The sequence below is a fragment of the Stigmatopora nigra genome, chromosome 1 (assembly GCF_051989575.1).
Source record: "Stigmatopora nigra isolate UIUO_SnigA chromosome 1, RoL_Snig_1.1, whole genome shotgun sequence".
NCBI classification, from domain to species: domain Eukaryota; kingdom Metazoa; phylum Chordata; class Actinopteri; order Syngnathiformes; family Syngnathidae; genus Stigmatopora; species Stigmatopora nigra.
In genome coordinates, this window is record NC_135508.1 from 24,870,831 (window position 1) to 24,889,948 (window position 19,118).

Genomic DNA, 19,118 nt, shown 5'->3' on the forward strand with positions numbered 1-19,118 from the left:
TATATATATATATATATATATATATATATATATATATGTATATATATATATATATATATATATATATATATATATATATATATATATATATATATATATATATATACATATATATATATATATATATATATATAATTTATTTATTTATTTATTTGTATTTTGATTTATTTTGAACTTTGGCAGCTTTCGTGATAAAGTGATGCTCTAAAAAGGGACTATGGGTCGTAGATTGGTCAGTAGGTGTCTCGAGGCCATGGGCGGCTGCGCTGGCGGTTCTTCCTCTGGTTGTGACCCTGCTGGGCTTCACATTGAAGCAGCCTGTCCTGCGACTCGTGGCTGTTAGCGTTGTGGCCTTCAGCGCGCCCACAATGGGCGGGGTAAACACCCCGGCACGTGCGGCCGTGGCAAGGAGAGGTGTACTCCTCCTGTTCCTCGTCTTCTTCTCTGCCCTGCTGACCTGGGCTGCCCATCTGGCTGTGAGCCAGGGAGTCGCTGGCCTCGTCCGATGGCATGAGACTGTCCTGCTCCAGGGGGGAGAAAGCCTCCTCGCCCGGCTCTTTGTCCTCCTCTTCTTCGTCTTGCTCCCCAGCTTCCAAGCCTGCTGCCTCACTACTCTGTGGACGGTTCTTGTTCTGGAGAGGAAAAGTTGCATGACGATATGGCGCTGTTCTCAACAAGTGGCTTCCCGCTTCTTATTCGTGACAGTGTTTGGTGAATGCAAACAAAAATAGGGTGACAAAAGAATGCAAACACCGTGCGAAGAAGGACTTATAGCCACTTTGGCTGCTTCAAGAGAACACGTCTAGACTATCGATGTCTCTGACGCCATGGCGTGATGTAAAATCTGGCCCAATCACGCTGTTCCTTGAGGATCCGAATCCATTTATTTGTTTTTATTTTACAGTAGGAAAACATTTAAATTTTACTTGGCACGGAATTCCCTTTTATGTTTATGTAAAATAATTAATTAATTTGTTGGCAACTTTATTTTCAGCAGAAAACATAAGTACCAAATTGGACACACATACAGTAGTAGCTCGACATACGAGTGCACCAATTTGATATACGAGTAGAATTTTGGGCAAATATTTATCTTTAGATACGAGACAAATTTTGATATACGAGCATACAGCAGAGGCGAGAGGCTGCTCATAAGAACATCATGGGTACTGTCTCCTTGTGCTCACACAGATCATTGACAAAAGTTATACCAAAGAGCTTCCAGTTTACCCTACACAAAAATAAGCAACAAAAACACTTTAATCTCATAATATTACAATAGGAATCTTGTTATAGTACAATATATGAATTCATACTTATATTTTAACTTCATAATAGTTTAATTTTAATCTCTTAATATTGAGATTTCTCTCTTGGTTTATTACGATGTATGACTCCTTGTAATTTCCCGTGGCACACCTGAGTATCATCGCTCATGGCACACCAGTGTGCTGCAGTACACTGGTTGGGAAAAACTGATCTAGCCCTGGTGCACACCGATCTGTAGACAAATGCAAATCAAATTGTACGCAAATGCAATCAGATCCGCAAGAGTGTACTTATAGCCACTTTTAGTTGCCTAATGGGTACGTTTCGTAGTCACAAAACAAAATGCGTTTTTTTTGTTTTTTTAATGATAACAGTTCATTTCCAAATCACCTTTTCTTTTGTTCAGTACTGGCACAGTTGAACCAGATAGGAAATCCATTTTCCAGATTAGCTGAAGAGACACTCAAATTTGTACCAAAAGCAATTGACCTTTTAAAAACAGTGCTCATCAACCTAATTACAGCCAACAAGCTGAGTGACTCCAAGCCATTGTAGGCAGACGTATGCTGGAGTGTTTTAAGTGATTTATTCTGGAGCAATGCATGTATGTACAACATCCTCCAACTAGAGGGAAAGGGTTGGCAATTTGCAACCAAGAGGGATAAAAAAATTGGAGAAAGCTATCTTAAAGCAAGTATAGGGTTGAAATATAGCTGGGTGATATAACAAAAAAAATTATCACGGTGATAAAAAAAGTCAATATTGGTAAATATGATCAAATTTGAAACTTCATACTTCTGTGAATAACTAAGTAAATTACTTTCCTCCTTTTTCAAATATGAAGTTAACTGTTACTTTACTTAATAAAAAAAGAGAATATGAAATATATTATGATTTTTAAAAGATTTTTTGTTGTTCTGTACTGCCTCCTTACACTACTGAAAAGTAAAAAATAATTTGCCTTCAAACCAAAAGTTTCTGTGTAATATGAAAAAAATAAAATAATCAACTGAAGACGACGACCATTTGCAAGCAGACTAATTCCAAACTCAAAAAAGAAAGTGTAAATTTACGTCACATATGGCCATTTACAAAAATAAATAAATAAAAAAGTTGGATTAACGTAATTAATTTTAAACCAAGATAACAAGTTTTAGATTTTTGCAACGTTTGCAGAAGATTTACATGAAATGGGGAACCACCTTGATATCAAGTAAGAAAAATATAACAGGCTTTCTTCAAATGAGGACAACGGGTTAAGGACATTTTCAATAAGACTGCTCTGCGCACAGGTATTTAAAAAAAGAAAGAAAACTTGGATCTTTTAGTTGATGGGTTCGTTGTTGTCCTGCATCTCATAATCACTAATTTTGGCAGTGTTATTGTCCTTTTGTGTCAATGCTCTGTGTTAGCCTCAATTCCTAACATGCTAAAACACCTTTCTCCATCATCTTCTTCACCTGAGCGTTTGTCTGAAACTAGCGTTCATCTTGCAACAGCCCACCCATTCTCCGGGATAGTCGGGTGGTGTAATCGCAAAAAAATATACATTTATTATCAAAAGTTATTAATATTTTTGTTGAGGAAAATTATTTCACGATAATTAGCGTTATTGTTTTATAGCCCAGCTCAAGGTTGGAATACTTGGGTATTCATTCACAAAATGTTTTGTCCAAACAACAAAAAATAAGGTCAAGACATGAAGTTAACTAACCTTAGCTAATGAAACAGCTATACTTAAATGTTGGAGCGATGACACACTTCTAAGATATAATATTCAATAATAACCACAATTTCATATCTAGTTTTATTAATGCCCTTGCCTTTACTAAAACAATTCAGACAAGTTCGCTAGTTAGCTTCTGGCCTTAGCTTAATCTTATTTTAAGGGAATATGTAGAAAATAAATTTTGGACATTTAGCAGAAAGTGATGTCGTACGTGCACATTGTTTAATCCATTTGTTTATTCGGCTTTTGGAAGGGACAGAACCCCATTTCTACTAATAAACTCATAGGGTCCTTCTTGTTTGATTTAGATATTCTATTATCACATTGTTTCACCATTTTGGACATCGGTATGATCATTTTTGTCTACCATTGTAAAGTTTTATGGCAGTTGACGATCTCAAAACCACCAAATAAATACATTAGATAATGGGGGATCTGAGAGTTCGACGACTCATGCTCGCTAAATGACGTTGGTAGGATGTTTGATTGGTCAATTCTCATTTGGGTGGTGGACTTTGTGAAATGTCAATGGCAGCATTATTTTTGGTGGCCAGCAGGAGGGAAATAATGCTAAAAACTACTTTTTTAAGTTTTGAATGTAATATTTCTTTTTAGCAAAGTAAGCCCATTTTGATTGGGTGTTTGCACAGTTTTGTCGTTGTGTACAGACATTGTAAAGACAGATTAAATGCCAAAGGAAAGAGTGAAGATGAAGGGAATGAATGGCTGCTATGAAATACTAAGTGTTAGTGTACAGTACACAAACTGCATTTTGGTCTTATCACTATTATTGTGTAACAAGAAGTACACACATAGTGTCATATGCCACTGCGAGGGGAGGCGCATTTACGAGGCATGCGTGGAAACGGCTCAACAGACAAGGAGGAGCAATGAGGAGATTCCGCCAAATGACACGCTGGTTTGGTCATTTTTGGCTCCATGTGCCGTTCATTCCGGTGAATTTAGTGTTGATTCAGCTCAGACTGACAACTCAAGGAGAGGAGGAATGCGGCGCACGAATAAAACAGTGTCACCCCTATGTTTGGCTCAGGTGGTACAAGTGTGTGTGGAAAAACCCTACTACTCACCAAAGGTTGGAATCATTCAATTAATTCCTGCATTTCAGAAAATGTTAAGCATGGATGAGCGAGAGGACACACAAGCGGATACAATTAAATCCAAAACACAAGAGTGAGAATAAAAAGAGGTTGAAGAACAGCTAAAACGGAACACCAGAGACTAGGAGACGAGATCAGGGGGGCTCACCTGGAGACTGGAGATGGCAGACGGAGGGCTCATAAGGTTCTGCTCTAAAAGAGGATTAAGTGGGGTGGTGCCTGGGAGATGAGTGGCCCGCCAGTATATCTCCAGGTATTCTGCCAAATGCTCACAAGCATCCTCCAGCTGGTTTTCATCCAAAATAACGTCAAACAAATCCTGAAGGCAAAAGAAAAGACAATCTGGAAAAGGCAGCAAACAATTTAAACAGGACATTTCAAGAAAATTACCCCCCCCCCCCAACCCAATAGAAACCTAAATTAAATTAGAAAAAAATGTGAGAATGCAGTTGTGAGATAGGCTCCAGCTCCCCCGTGACCCTAATCTCAAGTTCCACTTCAGTTAGCCGCCTATGAATGCCTGTTCATAACACCTGTGTGGAGTTTCCATGTTCTTGCATGGGTTTTCTCAGGGTAATCTGCCCATAATGTAGACCAGGCATGGTTGCGATTATCAAAAAACCAAGAAGTACGATCAACCCTATTATTACTACCATATTAGATGTCTTTGCTTCTATACAGAAATACAAATATAGAAGAGCAATATCAAGAAGTGTATTTATTAAATATTACAGCTATAAGCATATGACAAGACTAATAATTTAATATCTAAAGATAATCTATATATTAAAAAATTGTAAATACTTAAAGTACTGTACTCACAGTGAAAATAGTTCCTTTTCGCTTGTTATAAATGAAAAAAAAAGTTAATTAACGAGTTTGAAAGGAAGCCCCCTTTCAGTGAGGTACAGCTTTGCGTTTGGAATGAAACCGTTTGTAAGCTTCAAAGCACACAAGCACACAACTCTTCCGTTGCAGTCCGCCGAGCACCGACAGCTTCTCCATCTGAGCGGGGAGAGATCTCATGCTCCCATAATAATGGAATGTTCGGTCCGGAGCATCGCCTCTTCTCTCGACACTATTGTCCACTGCTCACAGCTGATCCTGCGCGCATGACAGCGAATGCACGGCTGAACAGCCCCAAAGGCGTCCAGTACTAGCAAGTGTATATTTAATAACTCGGGGTGTTCATACATTTAGCCAAATTCCTAATTTTCCAATGGAAACCTTGAGCCATTTCAGCCATGCTGTTTCTTTTCCTTCCTTTTTTAAAGAATCAATTTACTTGTCAGCTCTGTACACATACCGTTGTTGTCCAGGATCATTATAATCATTGGTTACTTTCCGATTGCTTTCTGCCTTTTAGCATTGCCACCACTCACCTTGACAGGTAAATCAATACATGTATATAATTATGATGTAATTTAGTTGTCACTAGGTTCTGGATCATTAGGCACATCATTTTTTTTGTCATTTTCTGAATGTTTAACGATAGACCACTCACAGGGGGGCATTGAGAAAGTTTGTCTGCAGCCATCATCTGTACGTTCAGGTGCTTGCTCTGAGACTTCCCCCTGGATTTGATCAGCCTCTGAAGCACCTAAAAGGGAAGCATTTGTCCACATAGTGTCGCTATTAAAAAGAGAAGGGTTTTTCTCGCCAACTATCCCTGAAAGGGCTGCAGTGGGTGAGGGTTTTCGTTCCAACCTATTAGAGGAAACCTTTCTGCCAATCTGGTATCTTAGAAGTGCAATCAGTGAATTTCAATCAGGTGCTTCTTGTTTCAGTAGAAACCTCATTGGTTAAACTGTTTGTGTTGGATCGGTTGGAACAAAAACCTGCAACCACAGCGGCCCCCGAGGAACAGTTTTCAGACCCCTGGCTCTACGGCCTGCAAGACGGGCACATCTGGAAATGAGGGTGTCACTATTGGGCGATCTATTCCTAACTGTATTTAAAACCCCAACCTCGACAACAATTGTGTCAACAAGCAGAAGCTAAAGGAAGCTAGCGAATCCAAACTGGTACTCGGACGATTCGCCGACGGACATTTGCCGACGGACAGGTCGCCGAACGGACATTTTGCGAAAAGATTTAAGAGTTTAATTTATTATTTTATTAAACAAATAAAAGTGGGATGCTTCTCATTGTGTTGTTTTTTGCGCCAAGGTTGAAAAACATATACACACACAAAACGTCCGTTCGGTGAAACGTCCGTTCGGAGAAACGTCCGTATGCCGAAACATCCATTCGGGTAACTGTCTTTTGGCAAAATTTCTGTCGGCGAAATGTCTTTCGGCGAATCGTCCGGTCAAGATGCAAACTAATTGGCCAATGATTTTTAAAGGCACTGTCCAGTCAAAGTAAAATTTGATTCATTTGGTCAAAAGTTGTTGTTAATATGCCTGCCAAATTTGCATGAATAAAAATCAGTACGTATATGCAAAAAAGAATTTAAAAAGCTGTAGGCTTGTCCGGCTGATTGCGCTCAAACCACAGCCCTCCCGTGAACACAGTCAATCAAATTACCAACACTTACTAGTATTGATACAATTTACATTACAATGTCTTCTCTGTCAACACTATCATGTGTTTGAACCAAGTGGCTGTCCGTCGGGGCCTTCAAGGCCTTTTCTGTTGGCCTAAGAAATATCTGAATCATATATTATATTTTGTCCATCAATACTTATTAAATAATTTCAAATTTTCTGTTAGCTACCTTTCATTGCTTTTCCCCCAGGTTGCCCTGCTTCCAGATGTGTGTTTTCATATTGAAGCATTTAACCAATCACATTTCAGCCATTATTTGTTGCCAGGGTTAGAAATCTCCCTCAAGGCTTTCAAAATCAGTTCTGCGAACTCTACTGCATTAAACAAGGGCCGATAAGACTGTTGCTTTAACCAATCAGAATTTGATTTGGTGACACCGAGGTCATTTCGCAGGCATTGGGATACGTCATCGCTTTCACCAACTATGATTGCCTAGTGAGTAGAGTAGGCGGACCAAAGCCAAAGTGAGCCTGCCAGAGATAGCAAACTCCACCCATAATGGCTGACAGAGGAAAACAAATGGATTTGGTTGCAGATTTGCTCACGAAGCTATTTTCCAGAAAAAAATGGACATCATTAGAAAAGGCGGTCAACTCCTAGCAAAACTAGCAAGCCTATTACAGCTGGGGAAAAGGGTGTGTCTGCCACTTTCAATGCGCTACGAGTGCTACCAGGCTGTATTTGGAGCGAGCTGCACTAGCAAACATTTTGTTGTGTTGATTTAAAGCCATTTACAAGAAGGACTATGCCAGAAGTACAACAGGACAGGCTCGACTTTCAGCATTAGCTTCGATGGCGATAGAAAAGAAGGAAGAAAGAAAGGAGAACGGATATTGTGTGCAGTTAAAAATGATTTTTGGTGAGTAAAATATGGCTATATTCCTAAATAATATTCTAATTGTATGAGGTTATTATTGATTATTTTTAATATGTTGCAGCTGTAGAGGCAGAAGAGTTTTTATAGCCATAAAATAGTTTGAGGGTTGGATTGAAGGTGTCGCAAGAAAATGCACAGATGGCCGCTGTTTGAACCATACCAGCCATAATACAATTCAGAAGGAAAAAATAGCTGTTTCTGAGTATTTCTCTTAGTCTGAAGCGGAACAGTATTTTATCCTTTAAATTAAATTATTCATCATCCATAGCACGCATTCTCGCAAGGGTTGCTGGAGCTTATCCTAGCTGAAAATGGGCACCAGACGAGGGACACCCTGGAGTGGTGGCGAGCCAATCGCAGAACACAAGGACGAGCAACTTAGATTGTCCAACAAGCCTACTATACACGTGTTTGGGATGAGGGAGGAAACTGTAGTATCCAAAGAAAACTCACGTAAGCTCGGAGAGAATATGCAAACTCCACAAAGGCCACCTGTCTTTTTGCATGCAAAACTGATATCTCTCACGCGGCATCTGCATACTGAGCTCCCGGGTTTTGTGAATTTACTCCTTATTCAATTTCTGTATTTTCAGATTTATCCACCCCTTCCCCCCAAATTTGTGTTTTTGACGCAAAGATTAGAGGTGGGTAGGCTTCAAGGGAAGTGCGTCTTCAGTGGTCAAGTAGATTACCTGTGACCTGTAGGTTTTTATAGGTTCACTGATTTGTCGTGAACAATAACTTATTAGCTACATCATTTAGTACGATACTCAGATTTCAGTTAAGTTAGTCCGCTGTCCATAAATCTGCAGATTGCGAAGGGTAGGAAGGCACCAGACTTGACAAGCACATAATTTTTACAAAAAGTTGAGGCAGACGATATTGCGACAAACAGAACAGTTTCTGGCTATACTATCTCAGAGAATTAGTAAAGTGACACCTTGCTACCTCACGCTTCAGTTATGACTGCTTCACTATATCGCAGATTTTTTTCTGGGGAATTTTTAATTTTATATTTATCCAGTCATCCATACCGCCAGCCTCAAAAGGGTTGCGGAAGTTGCTAGAGCCTAACCCAACTGTCTTCGGGCCAAAGGCAGACTACACCCTAGACTGGTCGCCAGTCAGTCGTAGAGCACACAGAGAGACAAACGACCATCCGCACTCCCAATCATACCACCGTCTGCGGTCGAGCCCGAGTCTGCCCGCATTGAAATCAGGAGCGTGAACCTCTTCACCATGAGGTGGCTTTTTTATTTTTTATTTAATATTTTTATATAAAATTATTTTTTAAGTTTATAAAAATGTAACAATCCACGCTGGAACTCGCAAGCGGAAGCAACTCCCCTGTCTTCCATTTGCTACAGGGACTCAGCAGTGAAGATAGTATTTATTCATTTGTATAAATAAATATGTAAAAATCCATGCTGAAACTCGGAACCAGAAGCCACTCTTGCTACTAGGACAAAGCACTAAAGAATTTTAGAAAAATAGTATATCAATCTTTTTTAATATGGGTGACCCCACTTGGCGGATTTTCACTTTCACGCAATAATCGAGGTATCACAGTATTCAATTTTTCTAGGCTCGTGCTCATATTTTCAGCAATTATCTTCAAAGATATTTCATCAATTTATAAAATAATAATGCCTTTAAACCCAAAAATTTAGCGGAAATTGTGAAAACGCAAATTCAGGGACTTGTTTTGGATTCAATTACCATATTTTCTCGCATATAAGCCACCACCTCGCATATTAACCTCGCATATAAACCACACCCTCAAAATGGCCTTAAAATGGTTGAATTTAGAATTTCTCGTGTATAAGACGCCCCTGGTTCACATTTTTCACCTCCATATTCATGGATTTAATAGGGGGTACGAACTTTGAAGGGAAAATCTTAAGAAAAACCATCGAACGTGGTATTTCTCAGATAGTGTATGAATCAAAAGCACATTATTAGGGTCAGTATCATAATGAAGTTAGTAGTCCATCCAGTCATGGTTGTGTTCTTATTGCAAAACAGAAAATAACCAACAAATAGTAAATGTTAATTTGCCGACATTTATTGGTGAAAAAGAGTATAGCAACGCTGTAAGTCTTGTGCGCGTATAAGCCGTTTTGCCGTACCCTTGATTCAGTCGTCATTCTTTTGAGTTACAAATACGGCTTATATGCGAGAAAATACGGATACACCCAACATTGTGTATTATCGATAGCGCTTTGTTGTGACGGACGTCCAGACGCAGCCCCATTTTTGCATGTCTGGCAAGCTGCTGATGGATGCAATTGGTCAAAAAAGAAACTGCTGCAGACAGTACCTTTGGTGAGGAAACCTTGACGTAGACAACAATGGGAGCGAGAGAGGTTTTGGAGAGTTGTGCGGGGTGGTTGATGGTATCCGCATCGAGAACCACAAGTTGCAGCGTTTTGGCCAGCTCAAATATCCTCTCGATCTCACTTTGAACCTCCGCTGAGTACACCACAGACAGTTTCCACATTAAATTGTTGTGTATTGAGAAGCATCAAACTTTTGATTGAGATTTTTTTACCCAGACTGGAGCGTGTGTTGGACCTCTCCATGATGGGTCTTTTATTAAGGACAGATCTCTTAGCCAAGGACAGGTCGGCAGTGACACGTGTAATGGAGATCCTGCAGATTCAGTGAAAGTGGCAATAACATGGTATACAGTATTTGTGAAGACCAATATTATTATTTAATCTCTACTGACCTTCCTTCAAATCTGTGTTTTAGGAAGTCAAAAAGCGCTTTCTGCATCATATCTGTAACCTACAGGATGAGAGAATAAACAACCATTTAATGTATAGTTATTATCATTGACTTATTGGCTGCCATTGATGGGGCTAGACGTGCAAACCCACCCTCCAACTTTAAATGGCCTGGAGATTTACGAGTGTTAAAAACTTTAAGTAACAGAAGAAGTATGGTTTGAATTATTTTATAAAACAGTGTTGACCTCATAACCCTTGAGTGATGGTCCCACGAGCACCACTGGCCTCATGGAGGGAACCACATCATACGGTGGGACCTGTTCCTGATTTACAAAAGGCAACATAGGGAGATTGATTAAATGTGTGTCAATAATTTCAAAATGTTGGTGAACAATGATAGACGGGCGTACATCTCAAATCCGAAAGGTGTTTATGGGGTAAACCTACCTGTTTTTGCTTCAGTTTAGCTTTTGAAAATAAAAACGCGATTAATTTGTTTCAGGTAAATCACAAGCTGTATTACAAAGAAGAAAAAAAAAGCTGTACAAGTACTTACATTCGCCTGCAGATGGTGGTGTGGTCCTCCAGTTTCCAGTTACCATGTCTCCTAAACTGGAAGCGTTTCCGCCTGTTTTCCTGCAGTGAAAGATAACATTTTACACACTGAAAAAAATTAACAAAATATGAATTCACTTTGAATAGCACATTATGAACTGATTTCAGATTTTTTTTTTACATTTTTAACACTTTTATTTTATTACTGTCTTATTTCCATTATTATTTGAACTGTCATGCCGAGGCTAATTCCTACATACAAGTAATGAACCTAATTTTGAAATAACCCCCAACAAGCAAAATACCTCAGTTTCTGTTCCTGTTTTAGTCTCATTGCCTCTATTCTGAGTGGGCTCGGAATGAAGGCGATGTCAGCTCCCTCTTTGACTAGTCGGCCGATCCACCAGTCATTACTGTACTTCTGTTACATTGACAATCACAAACATGTCCCGTTTAAATGCTGAGATCGATCTTCTCGATAAGAGTGCTGCTCACTTACTTCTTTGATGTGCAGAAAGTCTTTGGCATCAAAGTTGACTGCAGCTCCTTGTACGGGACAGTCGTCATCCAGAGCTCCGCAGTAACTCACGTTGGTTTTTACTGCAAACGCTACAGGTTTGGACTGGACAAAAACAAAGTCACCCGATGTGAAAGATGGGATTCTTTTAAGACAGTGTGGCTTGTAATCTTTAAGGTTTAGGTGCTTTTGGTGTTTATTTTGGGATTTTCTTCTTCTTTGTCTTTTTCCATCTCTGTGACTTGTCCTTGTGATTACCCCGTTATTGCCTGCCCCTGGTGTCTCTCCTTAGTGCCTCTCATGTCACCTACCTGCCTCTGAAAATCTTATATACCCCTGTCAGTTTATTTACATGAGGAATAGGAAAACCTGTCCCCCCCATCGCTTTAACATTTTCATTTTTGTTTCTTTTTCATATGGGAAGTCAGTATTTTTAAGGCTGACTAAACAAACATCTTTTGTTTTGAAACAAATTTCATTTCCAGGGTTGTTCTAAAAGAAGAAGGCGTAGACAGCACCGGTAAATCTTATCAATATTCTTCCTCAGAATGAGTACAAAATGGATCATAATTTGGATGAAACTTTTAAGAATTACAGACACTCCCAGAACATTATTGCATTTTATTTGTAGAAATATCCCATTTTGACGCCGTCTCCAAAATCACCGACATTTGCACATTGCAGAACATGCCTGTGCGACTACAGCGTGACACATGGTGGGTGGCATTACTGACTGTAAAACACATGTAGAAGTACCCAAACACAAGGATAAACTAATTTTTATTGTGTTGTACTTTTTCAAAAGTTTACAAAACATAATATTTCTATTAGTAATGTAAAATCATGATAATAACAGTTTTATTTAAATTGTCCTATGCTTATTTTTTTTTTTTTTACATTTAGTATTGATTTTGCGTGAATCACATTCACCCCGGAAATACTTCAGAAATGGGACAAGGGTACTACTGAAATGGGGTTGACGGAGGTTTGCAGCTCTGACTTTATTATTGTGAACAACTTTTGCCTATCAAAACAATGAGTCCACCCCATTCCCTGTGTCTGCAACCTTCCCTGCATTTGGGCCCGTTCCTCTGCTTCACCCCTCGCGCACCAAAGCTACACCAAATTTGTTTGGATTTCCATTGACAAAAAAATCCGATTTTAAAATTGTAAACAAATCTCTTGCAAGGGTTAAAGGCTTGTCACCACAAATGCTTACTACTGACTCGCCATTGGCAGTTATTGGACATCTCGTCACCCAAAAAAAATCACTCTATAATTCACAATCCACACACTCAAACACGCAATTCATATTACTAAATGTACTTGTAGTAGTTGTCCTGAGAAAAATACAAAATTAATCTGACAAATAAATCGTTTGAATACTCATATTCACATGTTATTTTAATCCATTTGGGGCTATTTGTTAACTAATCACTTAAATACATATTTACTGACTCAAGGTATGTTTGATGACGTCGCATTTCATGTTGTCTGAATGAAGTCGGATGGAGCCACTCTTGTGAGCCGTAGTGTAAATTAAACACTTGTCAGAAGTAAAATGCATAACTCCTACATACGAGCCACACAAAATGAGAAGAATGAATTGTTAGTGATAATGATAGACGAACCAGATTTGTTTTAAAAACGAACAGTTTTTCCATTGACAAGCAACTTTAGCATATAACCACTTACAGTACTGAAACTATGTAAACAGCTCAATAGCCTTCCCACTGCTCTTACTAATCTCTCATTCTCATTTCCTGATCCGATTTAACCTCATTAGGGTCGCGGAGGATGCTGGAGCCAATCCAAGCTGTCTCTGGGCCAGAGGCGGGCCATGACCGGACGTTTGGTCGACGGACACTTGGTCCCCAGATGTTTCCTCGAACGGACGTTTCGTCAACAGATTCGGCGCTGGACATTTCGTCGAACGCACGTTTCGTCGCCGGATTCGCTCGCTCTCAAAATTATCATCATGAGATAGAGAGAAAAATTACGGTTGAAAGCGATGAACTAGGTAATCTCTTGCTCTCAAAATTATAATCATGAGAGAGGGAGTTTGTAAATGTCAGAGCATTAATATTTGAACATCTAATATCAAACTTATCAATAAGTTACGTGTTATTGGCGTGTGTGTGTACATGTTATTTGTCGCCGGTTTCGCTCGCTCGCTCCCGGATTCACTCGCTCTTAAAATTATCATCATGAGAGAGAGAGAAAATTTACGGTTGAAAGCGATTAACTAGGTAATCTCTTGCTCTCAAAATTATAATCATGAGAGAGGGAGTTTGTAAATGTCAGAGCATTAATATCTAGACATCTAATATCAAACTTATCAATAAGTTACGTGTTATTGGCGTGTGTGTGTACATGTTATTTGTCGCCGGTTTCGCTCGCTCGCTCCCGGATTCACTCGCTCTTAAAATTATCATCATGAGAGAGAGAGAAAATTTACGGTTGAAAGCGATTAACTAGGTAATCTCTTGCTCTCAAAATTATAATCATGAGAGAGGGAGTTTGTAAATGTCAGAGCATTAATATCTAGACATCTAATATCAAACTTATCAATAAGTTACGTGTTATTGGCGTGTGTGTGTACATGTTATTTGTCGCCGGTTTCGCTCGCTCGCTCCCGGATTCACTCGCTCTTAAAATTATCATCATGAGAGAGAGAGAAAATTTACGGTTGAAAGCGATTAACTAGGTAATCTCTTGCTCTCAAAATTATAATCATGAGAGAGGGAGTTTGTAAATGTCAGAGCATTAATATCTAGACATCTAATATCAAACTTATCAATAAGTTACGTGTTATTGGCGTGTGTGTGTACATGTTATTTGTCGCCGGTTTCGCTCGCTCGCTCCCGGATTCACTCGCTCTTAAAATTATCATCATGAGAGAGAGAGAAAATTTACGGTTGAAAGCGATTAACTAGGTAATCTCTTGCTCTCAAAATTATAATCATGAGAGAGGGAGTTTGTAAATGTCAGGTAATTAATATCTAAATATCTAATATCAAAATGATCAATAAGTTGCGTATTTTTGGCGTGTGTGTACATGTCATGTCACCGGATTTGCTCGCTCTCAAAATTATCAATAAATTGCGTATTATTGGCTTTTGTGTACATCTTTTTCAAACTACGGCCCGCGGGCCATATACTGCCTGTTAGACTTTTTAAACCGGCCCGCCGATGTTGTCCGAAGTATAGTAAAAATCAATGACCTCATTCATTTGCCTTTGCCCTGCAATACCCTCGTTTCCCCAATAAATGACACACTAGTCAAGACCTTTGTTGGAGTGTAACTTGGAGAACAACATGCCGCACTTCACTCAATTTAAAGACCGCTTTCTTTCGTTGAATAATAATAAGATGTTCTTAATGTTGAAAGTAAATTTTAAAACTCACACCCATATCTAGGGGCAATTTAGAGCGTCCAATCAGCCTACTATGCATGTTTTTGGAACGTGTGAGGAAACCGGAGTACCCGGGGGAAACCCACGCAGGGAGAACATGCAAACTCCACACAGGTGGACCGACCTGGACTTGAACCCAGGACCACAGAGCTGTGTGACCGACGGGCTAACCACTCGCAGCACCAGGCCGCCCATTGCTCCTACTGCTAAAGGCTTTTGATTATTTTTTTAAATTATTGTTCTTGAATAAGTGAGCTTTTTGGCTGCTAGATCGGGTTTCACACTGTCCACAAAGTAACCTGGCATATTAACACTCATAACACTCCACTCATAACACTGAAAGAAAGGGGGAAAATTGAAAAATAACCGCCCTATTGTTCTAGCAGCTTTAATATCATTTTAAGTGGCTGCCATTGATGCTGAGAGACGGAAAATCTATTATGACTGGGAGAACTAGCAGCAACCGTCTTCAATGGCAGTGAATGAGGTAAGCAACTCTGAATTATCACCGATGATGACAAGAAAACACTCCCTTGTATAAAATGTGTGCATGTCCCACCTTAGCTCTGTCGAGCTGAAGTTGTGCCTGGCGCTCGGCTTCAAGCCGATACGCCTCGCGGTCCTCCTCGGCGGACAGGTCGGAATCCGATGGTCTACTGGTATAGGAATCAGCTGACCCCTGGGGGACAATGTGATGGCAACAGAAGAATCTTTATGCAGTCATAATACCACTCACATTGAAGCTTCCACAATAATGCCAGTTCTAGTGTGCTAGGGTTTGCGTTTGTTTGCAGGTGTCCCCCGCAACAGCACACTCATGAGTGAGCCTATATGTGTACAGTGCAACACAATGTGCTGCTCTCCCACACCCACCATCATCTGGAAGACCAAATATAGCACAAAGGAGCAAACCGCTTCCTCTTCTCTCCTGCTTGGCCCCATTCCATCCCATCATCCCCCACAGTGCAGCATATAAATATTCTTTTTTGCCTTGTTTATTCTCCACAGACAACTTCTCATTAGCAAAATCTATGCCTGTGATCATTTTTCATTCTTAGTAATTTAAGGACACACCACAGTTTGTTTTTTTGCGCTGTGTTCAAAACAATGAATGTAACGAAAGAAGCCGAGTTTATAGTGCTTCAAATGGGATCAGTATATTGAACCAAATTTAAAGCAAGGTGTTTCTATCACCTTTGTGTCTTCCTTCCAGATTTTTTTTATCGACTTGGATAAGGAAAGTCAATTAGAATACTATAACCATTACTTAAAATAGGTATAAAAATACAGTACAATTAAGGACTAGCCACAGATGTACAGTAGTACCTCCAATTATAAATGCTTCTACATACGACATAGGATAGCAAATGCATTTTATGGGAGCCATTCTGTCCCAAGATACGAAAAACAGTCCGAGCTACAAAACATCAAAAAATATCAAACAAATGTAAATACAGTTTCTGTATCCGGTATTTATCTGTTGAATAGCGCTGGTGTCAGCATGACCCAAAAATGTAGTCCCATGGTCGGGGCACCGGGAGAGTTTTAGCATCTGAATTATGCAGATGACCGTTCCAATATACGAAAACACAATCCATGTTACAAAATCCCCCAAATGTAAATACATTCCTGTATATGTTATCTTATTTTGAATTATTTTGGCCTGCATCCTGCTTGAGGCTCTGCTGATTTCCCATTAGAGCAAGGGTCGAGAACCTTCTGGAACAAGAGAGCCATAAACAGTTCATATTTTTAAATGTAATTTCTTGATAACTATACCCAGAATTTAAATATAAATGCATGCATTTTTTTGTCATTTCATCACACAAAATACCATTAGTATCAAATTTTTTTGTATAACATTGTTACGCTGTTGCTAATCAACGAGTATGTGTGGCACGTGCAAGGGAGTCAAATGAAAAGAAAAATTATGACTAAAGCACCGCTAAAATTAGTGTTGGCGCCATCAATGTGCCAACGCGAGGCAAAGTGAATATAATTTTGGAGGTTTTATTTGTTTTTGGCGTCACGTAAATTTGGGGTTTTTTTTCTTTTAAATTCAACATAATATTTGTATTATAATGTATTGTTTGTCTACCACAACATGCACTTAACCCTGCTATTATGGTAGAGAAGAAGAAGAAAAAAAGCAGGGAATCACATAACATGCTGGACTTAAATCAGTTGCGCAAAGTAATGGGCAGGGCGAATGTCCTCTCTTTCATTTTTGTAAAAATAAATAAATAAATAAAATAGTTGGCACTGAAGCAGCACAGTGGTTAATTAGACAGCAGTTATGAGCTCAAGGATTTTATCTCGGCTTTAGCCTACCTGTGTGAAGTTTGCATGGTCTCCCTGTGCTTGCGTGTTTGTTACTTGGAATTTTGGCATCCCATAAACATGTATGATTGGATTGAAGACTTCAATTTCTCCATAGATTGGGAGTGATTTTATATATGCGACCTCCTGCCCATAGTTAACTAGAATTAGCTCCAGCACCCTCGCTGTATGAATCAAAAGCACATGGTTAGGGTCAATATCAAGAGGAAGTTAATATGCCTGCAAAATATCAAATTGTTCAATTTGAAAAAAGAAATAAGTCTGTCTTGATGAGAACCCGATACTTTTTAATGACATGAATTACAATTTTCTTACCAGTTTAAGATGTGGCGGCCAAATTGCTTATAATGTCAAAAAAATCACGATTTTATTTTGATGGTTCATGTTGTTGCAATAGTTGACACTTTCGAACAAGAAATAAAAAGAAAAAAAATCAAAGTGGAATTTTGTTTTATTTCATAATCAGAAATTGATTTCAATTACAATTGTTTCCTTTCTGTTTTGCAAAAGGGAGTGTTTGCACGTAGACAAATTCAAAAAGAAAGTAACGTAAGCGCAACCAGGAAATATGCCCAACGCGGAATACTTAGTGTTCACCAAGTCTCTGGGTGCAATTATACTATACACGTTACATAGGTATCAAGGTTTATATTTTAACCACCACAAGACCTTCTATCAGCCTTAACTATTGTGATGTGCTGACATGGAAAACGCTATAGTCAGAGCACATACCTACGGTAACATGGCGGCGCCCAGAGCAAGCATCTTGAAGTGACGTCATCGTGATACGGCACGGTCAGTTTGCAGTTTTTAGCATGTCGTGTTTTTATGCGCATATAAGCCGTACCTTCGATTCAGTCATATTTTTTTTGTCCGACGAAAGCGGCTTATATGTGAGTAAATACGGTATGCGACCTCCTGGCCATAGTTAACTAGAATTAGCTCCAGCACCGTCACTGCCCTCACAAGGATACACTGTACAGGAGAAAAATGTATGACTTACCGTATTTAGTTACATAACGGCACGCTTAAAATTGCCTTAAAATTGTTTAATTTTATAATTTCCCCTGTAATTTTGTACAATTTTGCCCCTTATTCACAATTTTCACCTCCATATTCATGGTCTTAATAGGGTGTACAAATGTGTTACTTTGAAGGGGAATTCTTAAAAATCCTCACACACGGTATTTCTGAGATACTGTATGAATCAAAAGCACATTATTAGGGTAAATATTATAAGGAAATTAATACGCCTGTCTTTGTAAATGCAAAATATCAAATTATTCAATTTGATAAAAAAAAATAAGTTTATCTTGGTGAGAAGCTGATGCTTTTTAATGACAGAAATTACAATTTTCTTACCAGAATTTTAAGAAATTGCTTCTAATGTTAAAATATCTCAATTTTTTTATTAACTGCAACAAAGGGAAGTAACGCAAGCACAACTAGGAAGTGTGTCCATAGCAGTATAGTGTTCACCAATTCTCTGGGTGCAGTAATAGCATGAGATACACATTACTCAGGTATCGAGGCTGATGTTTTTACGATCGACCGCAAGACCGTAACAATTATTGGGATGTGCTGACATGGTAAACGCTACAAACACATCTACTTGCGTCTGGCCAATTTGAGTACATTTAACTAGGTAAGATGGCTGCACCCTAAGTAAGATGGCGGCGGCCTAGGCGAAGATTTTTTTCCCTTGAATTTCATTCATAGACGTCAAAATAAATTTTGTCTAGCGTTTTATCTGTTCATCTTTTCGCTATTTTGAAATAAACGAGGTTGCATTGCCTTGCGTTATGGCGTTTCCTCTTTGTCACCTTGCAGTTTCGTGCATGTCGTCTATTTATGCGCATTAAAGCCGTACGCTCAATTCAGTCATCTTTTTTTTGTCCGACAAAAGCGGCTTAAATGCGAGCATATACGGTAAGTATTATTAAGCCTAACTAAACCACCAGTCTTTTGTTTTGAAACAAATCATATCATTTCTGGGGTTGTTCTAAAGGAAGTAA

At 39.0% G+C, this 19,118-nt stretch overlaps 1 protein-coding gene and 1 long non-coding RNA gene across 6 annotated transcripts in view; one reads left to right on the forward strand and one right to left on the reverse strand.

Annotated features, from left to right (window-relative positions):
* Positions 1 to 19,118, reverse strand: part of cacnb3a (calcium channel, voltage-dependent, beta 3a) — a 33,515-nt gene that overhangs the window by 2,333 nt on the left and 12,064 nt on the right. The window contains exons 3-15 of one of the 5 annotated variants that reach the window (XM_077715986.1): positions 15,323 to 15,442; positions 11,330 to 11,452; positions 11,136 to 11,251; positions 10,832 to 10,911; positions 10,723 to 10,742; positions 10,521 to 10,598; positions 10,275 to 10,333; positions 10,095 to 10,195; positions 9,864 to 10,015; positions 5,621 to 5,716; positions 4,265 to 4,435; positions 4,087 to 4,113; positions 486 to 632 (exon numbers count right to left, since the gene is read on the reverse strand). In XM_077715986.1, the coding sequence (XP_077572112.1) occupies positions 4,099 to 4,113; positions 4,265 to 4,435; positions 5,621 to 5,716; positions 9,864 to 10,015; positions 10,095 to 10,195; positions 10,275 to 10,333; positions 10,521 to 10,598; positions 10,723 to 10,742; positions 10,832 to 10,911; positions 11,136 to 11,251; positions 11,330 to 11,452; positions 15,323 to 15,442 (1,131 nt within the window). In that variant the 3' untranslated portion in view covers positions 486 to 632; positions 4,087 to 4,098. Of the gene's footprint in view, positions 1 to 157; positions 633 to 4,086; positions 4,114 to 4,264; positions 4,436 to 5,620; positions 5,717 to 9,863; positions 10,016 to 10,094; positions 10,196 to 10,274; positions 10,334 to 10,520; positions 10,599 to 10,722; positions 10,743 to 10,831; positions 10,912 to 11,135; positions 11,252 to 11,329; positions 11,453 to 15,322; positions 15,443 to 19,118 lie in introns of those variants that run through there. The other 4 variants (XM_077715956.1, XM_077715977.1, XM_077715971.1 and 1 more) reach the window with 4 other exon arrangements.
* Positions 2,320 to 10,370, forward strand: LOC144196023 (uncharacterized). The gene is made up of 4 exons (XR_013326201.1): positions 2,320 to 2,561; positions 5,483 to 5,506; positions 10,099 to 10,226; positions 10,298 to 10,370. It is a non-coding gene; the product is annotated as an uncharacterized LOC144196023 (long non-coding RNA).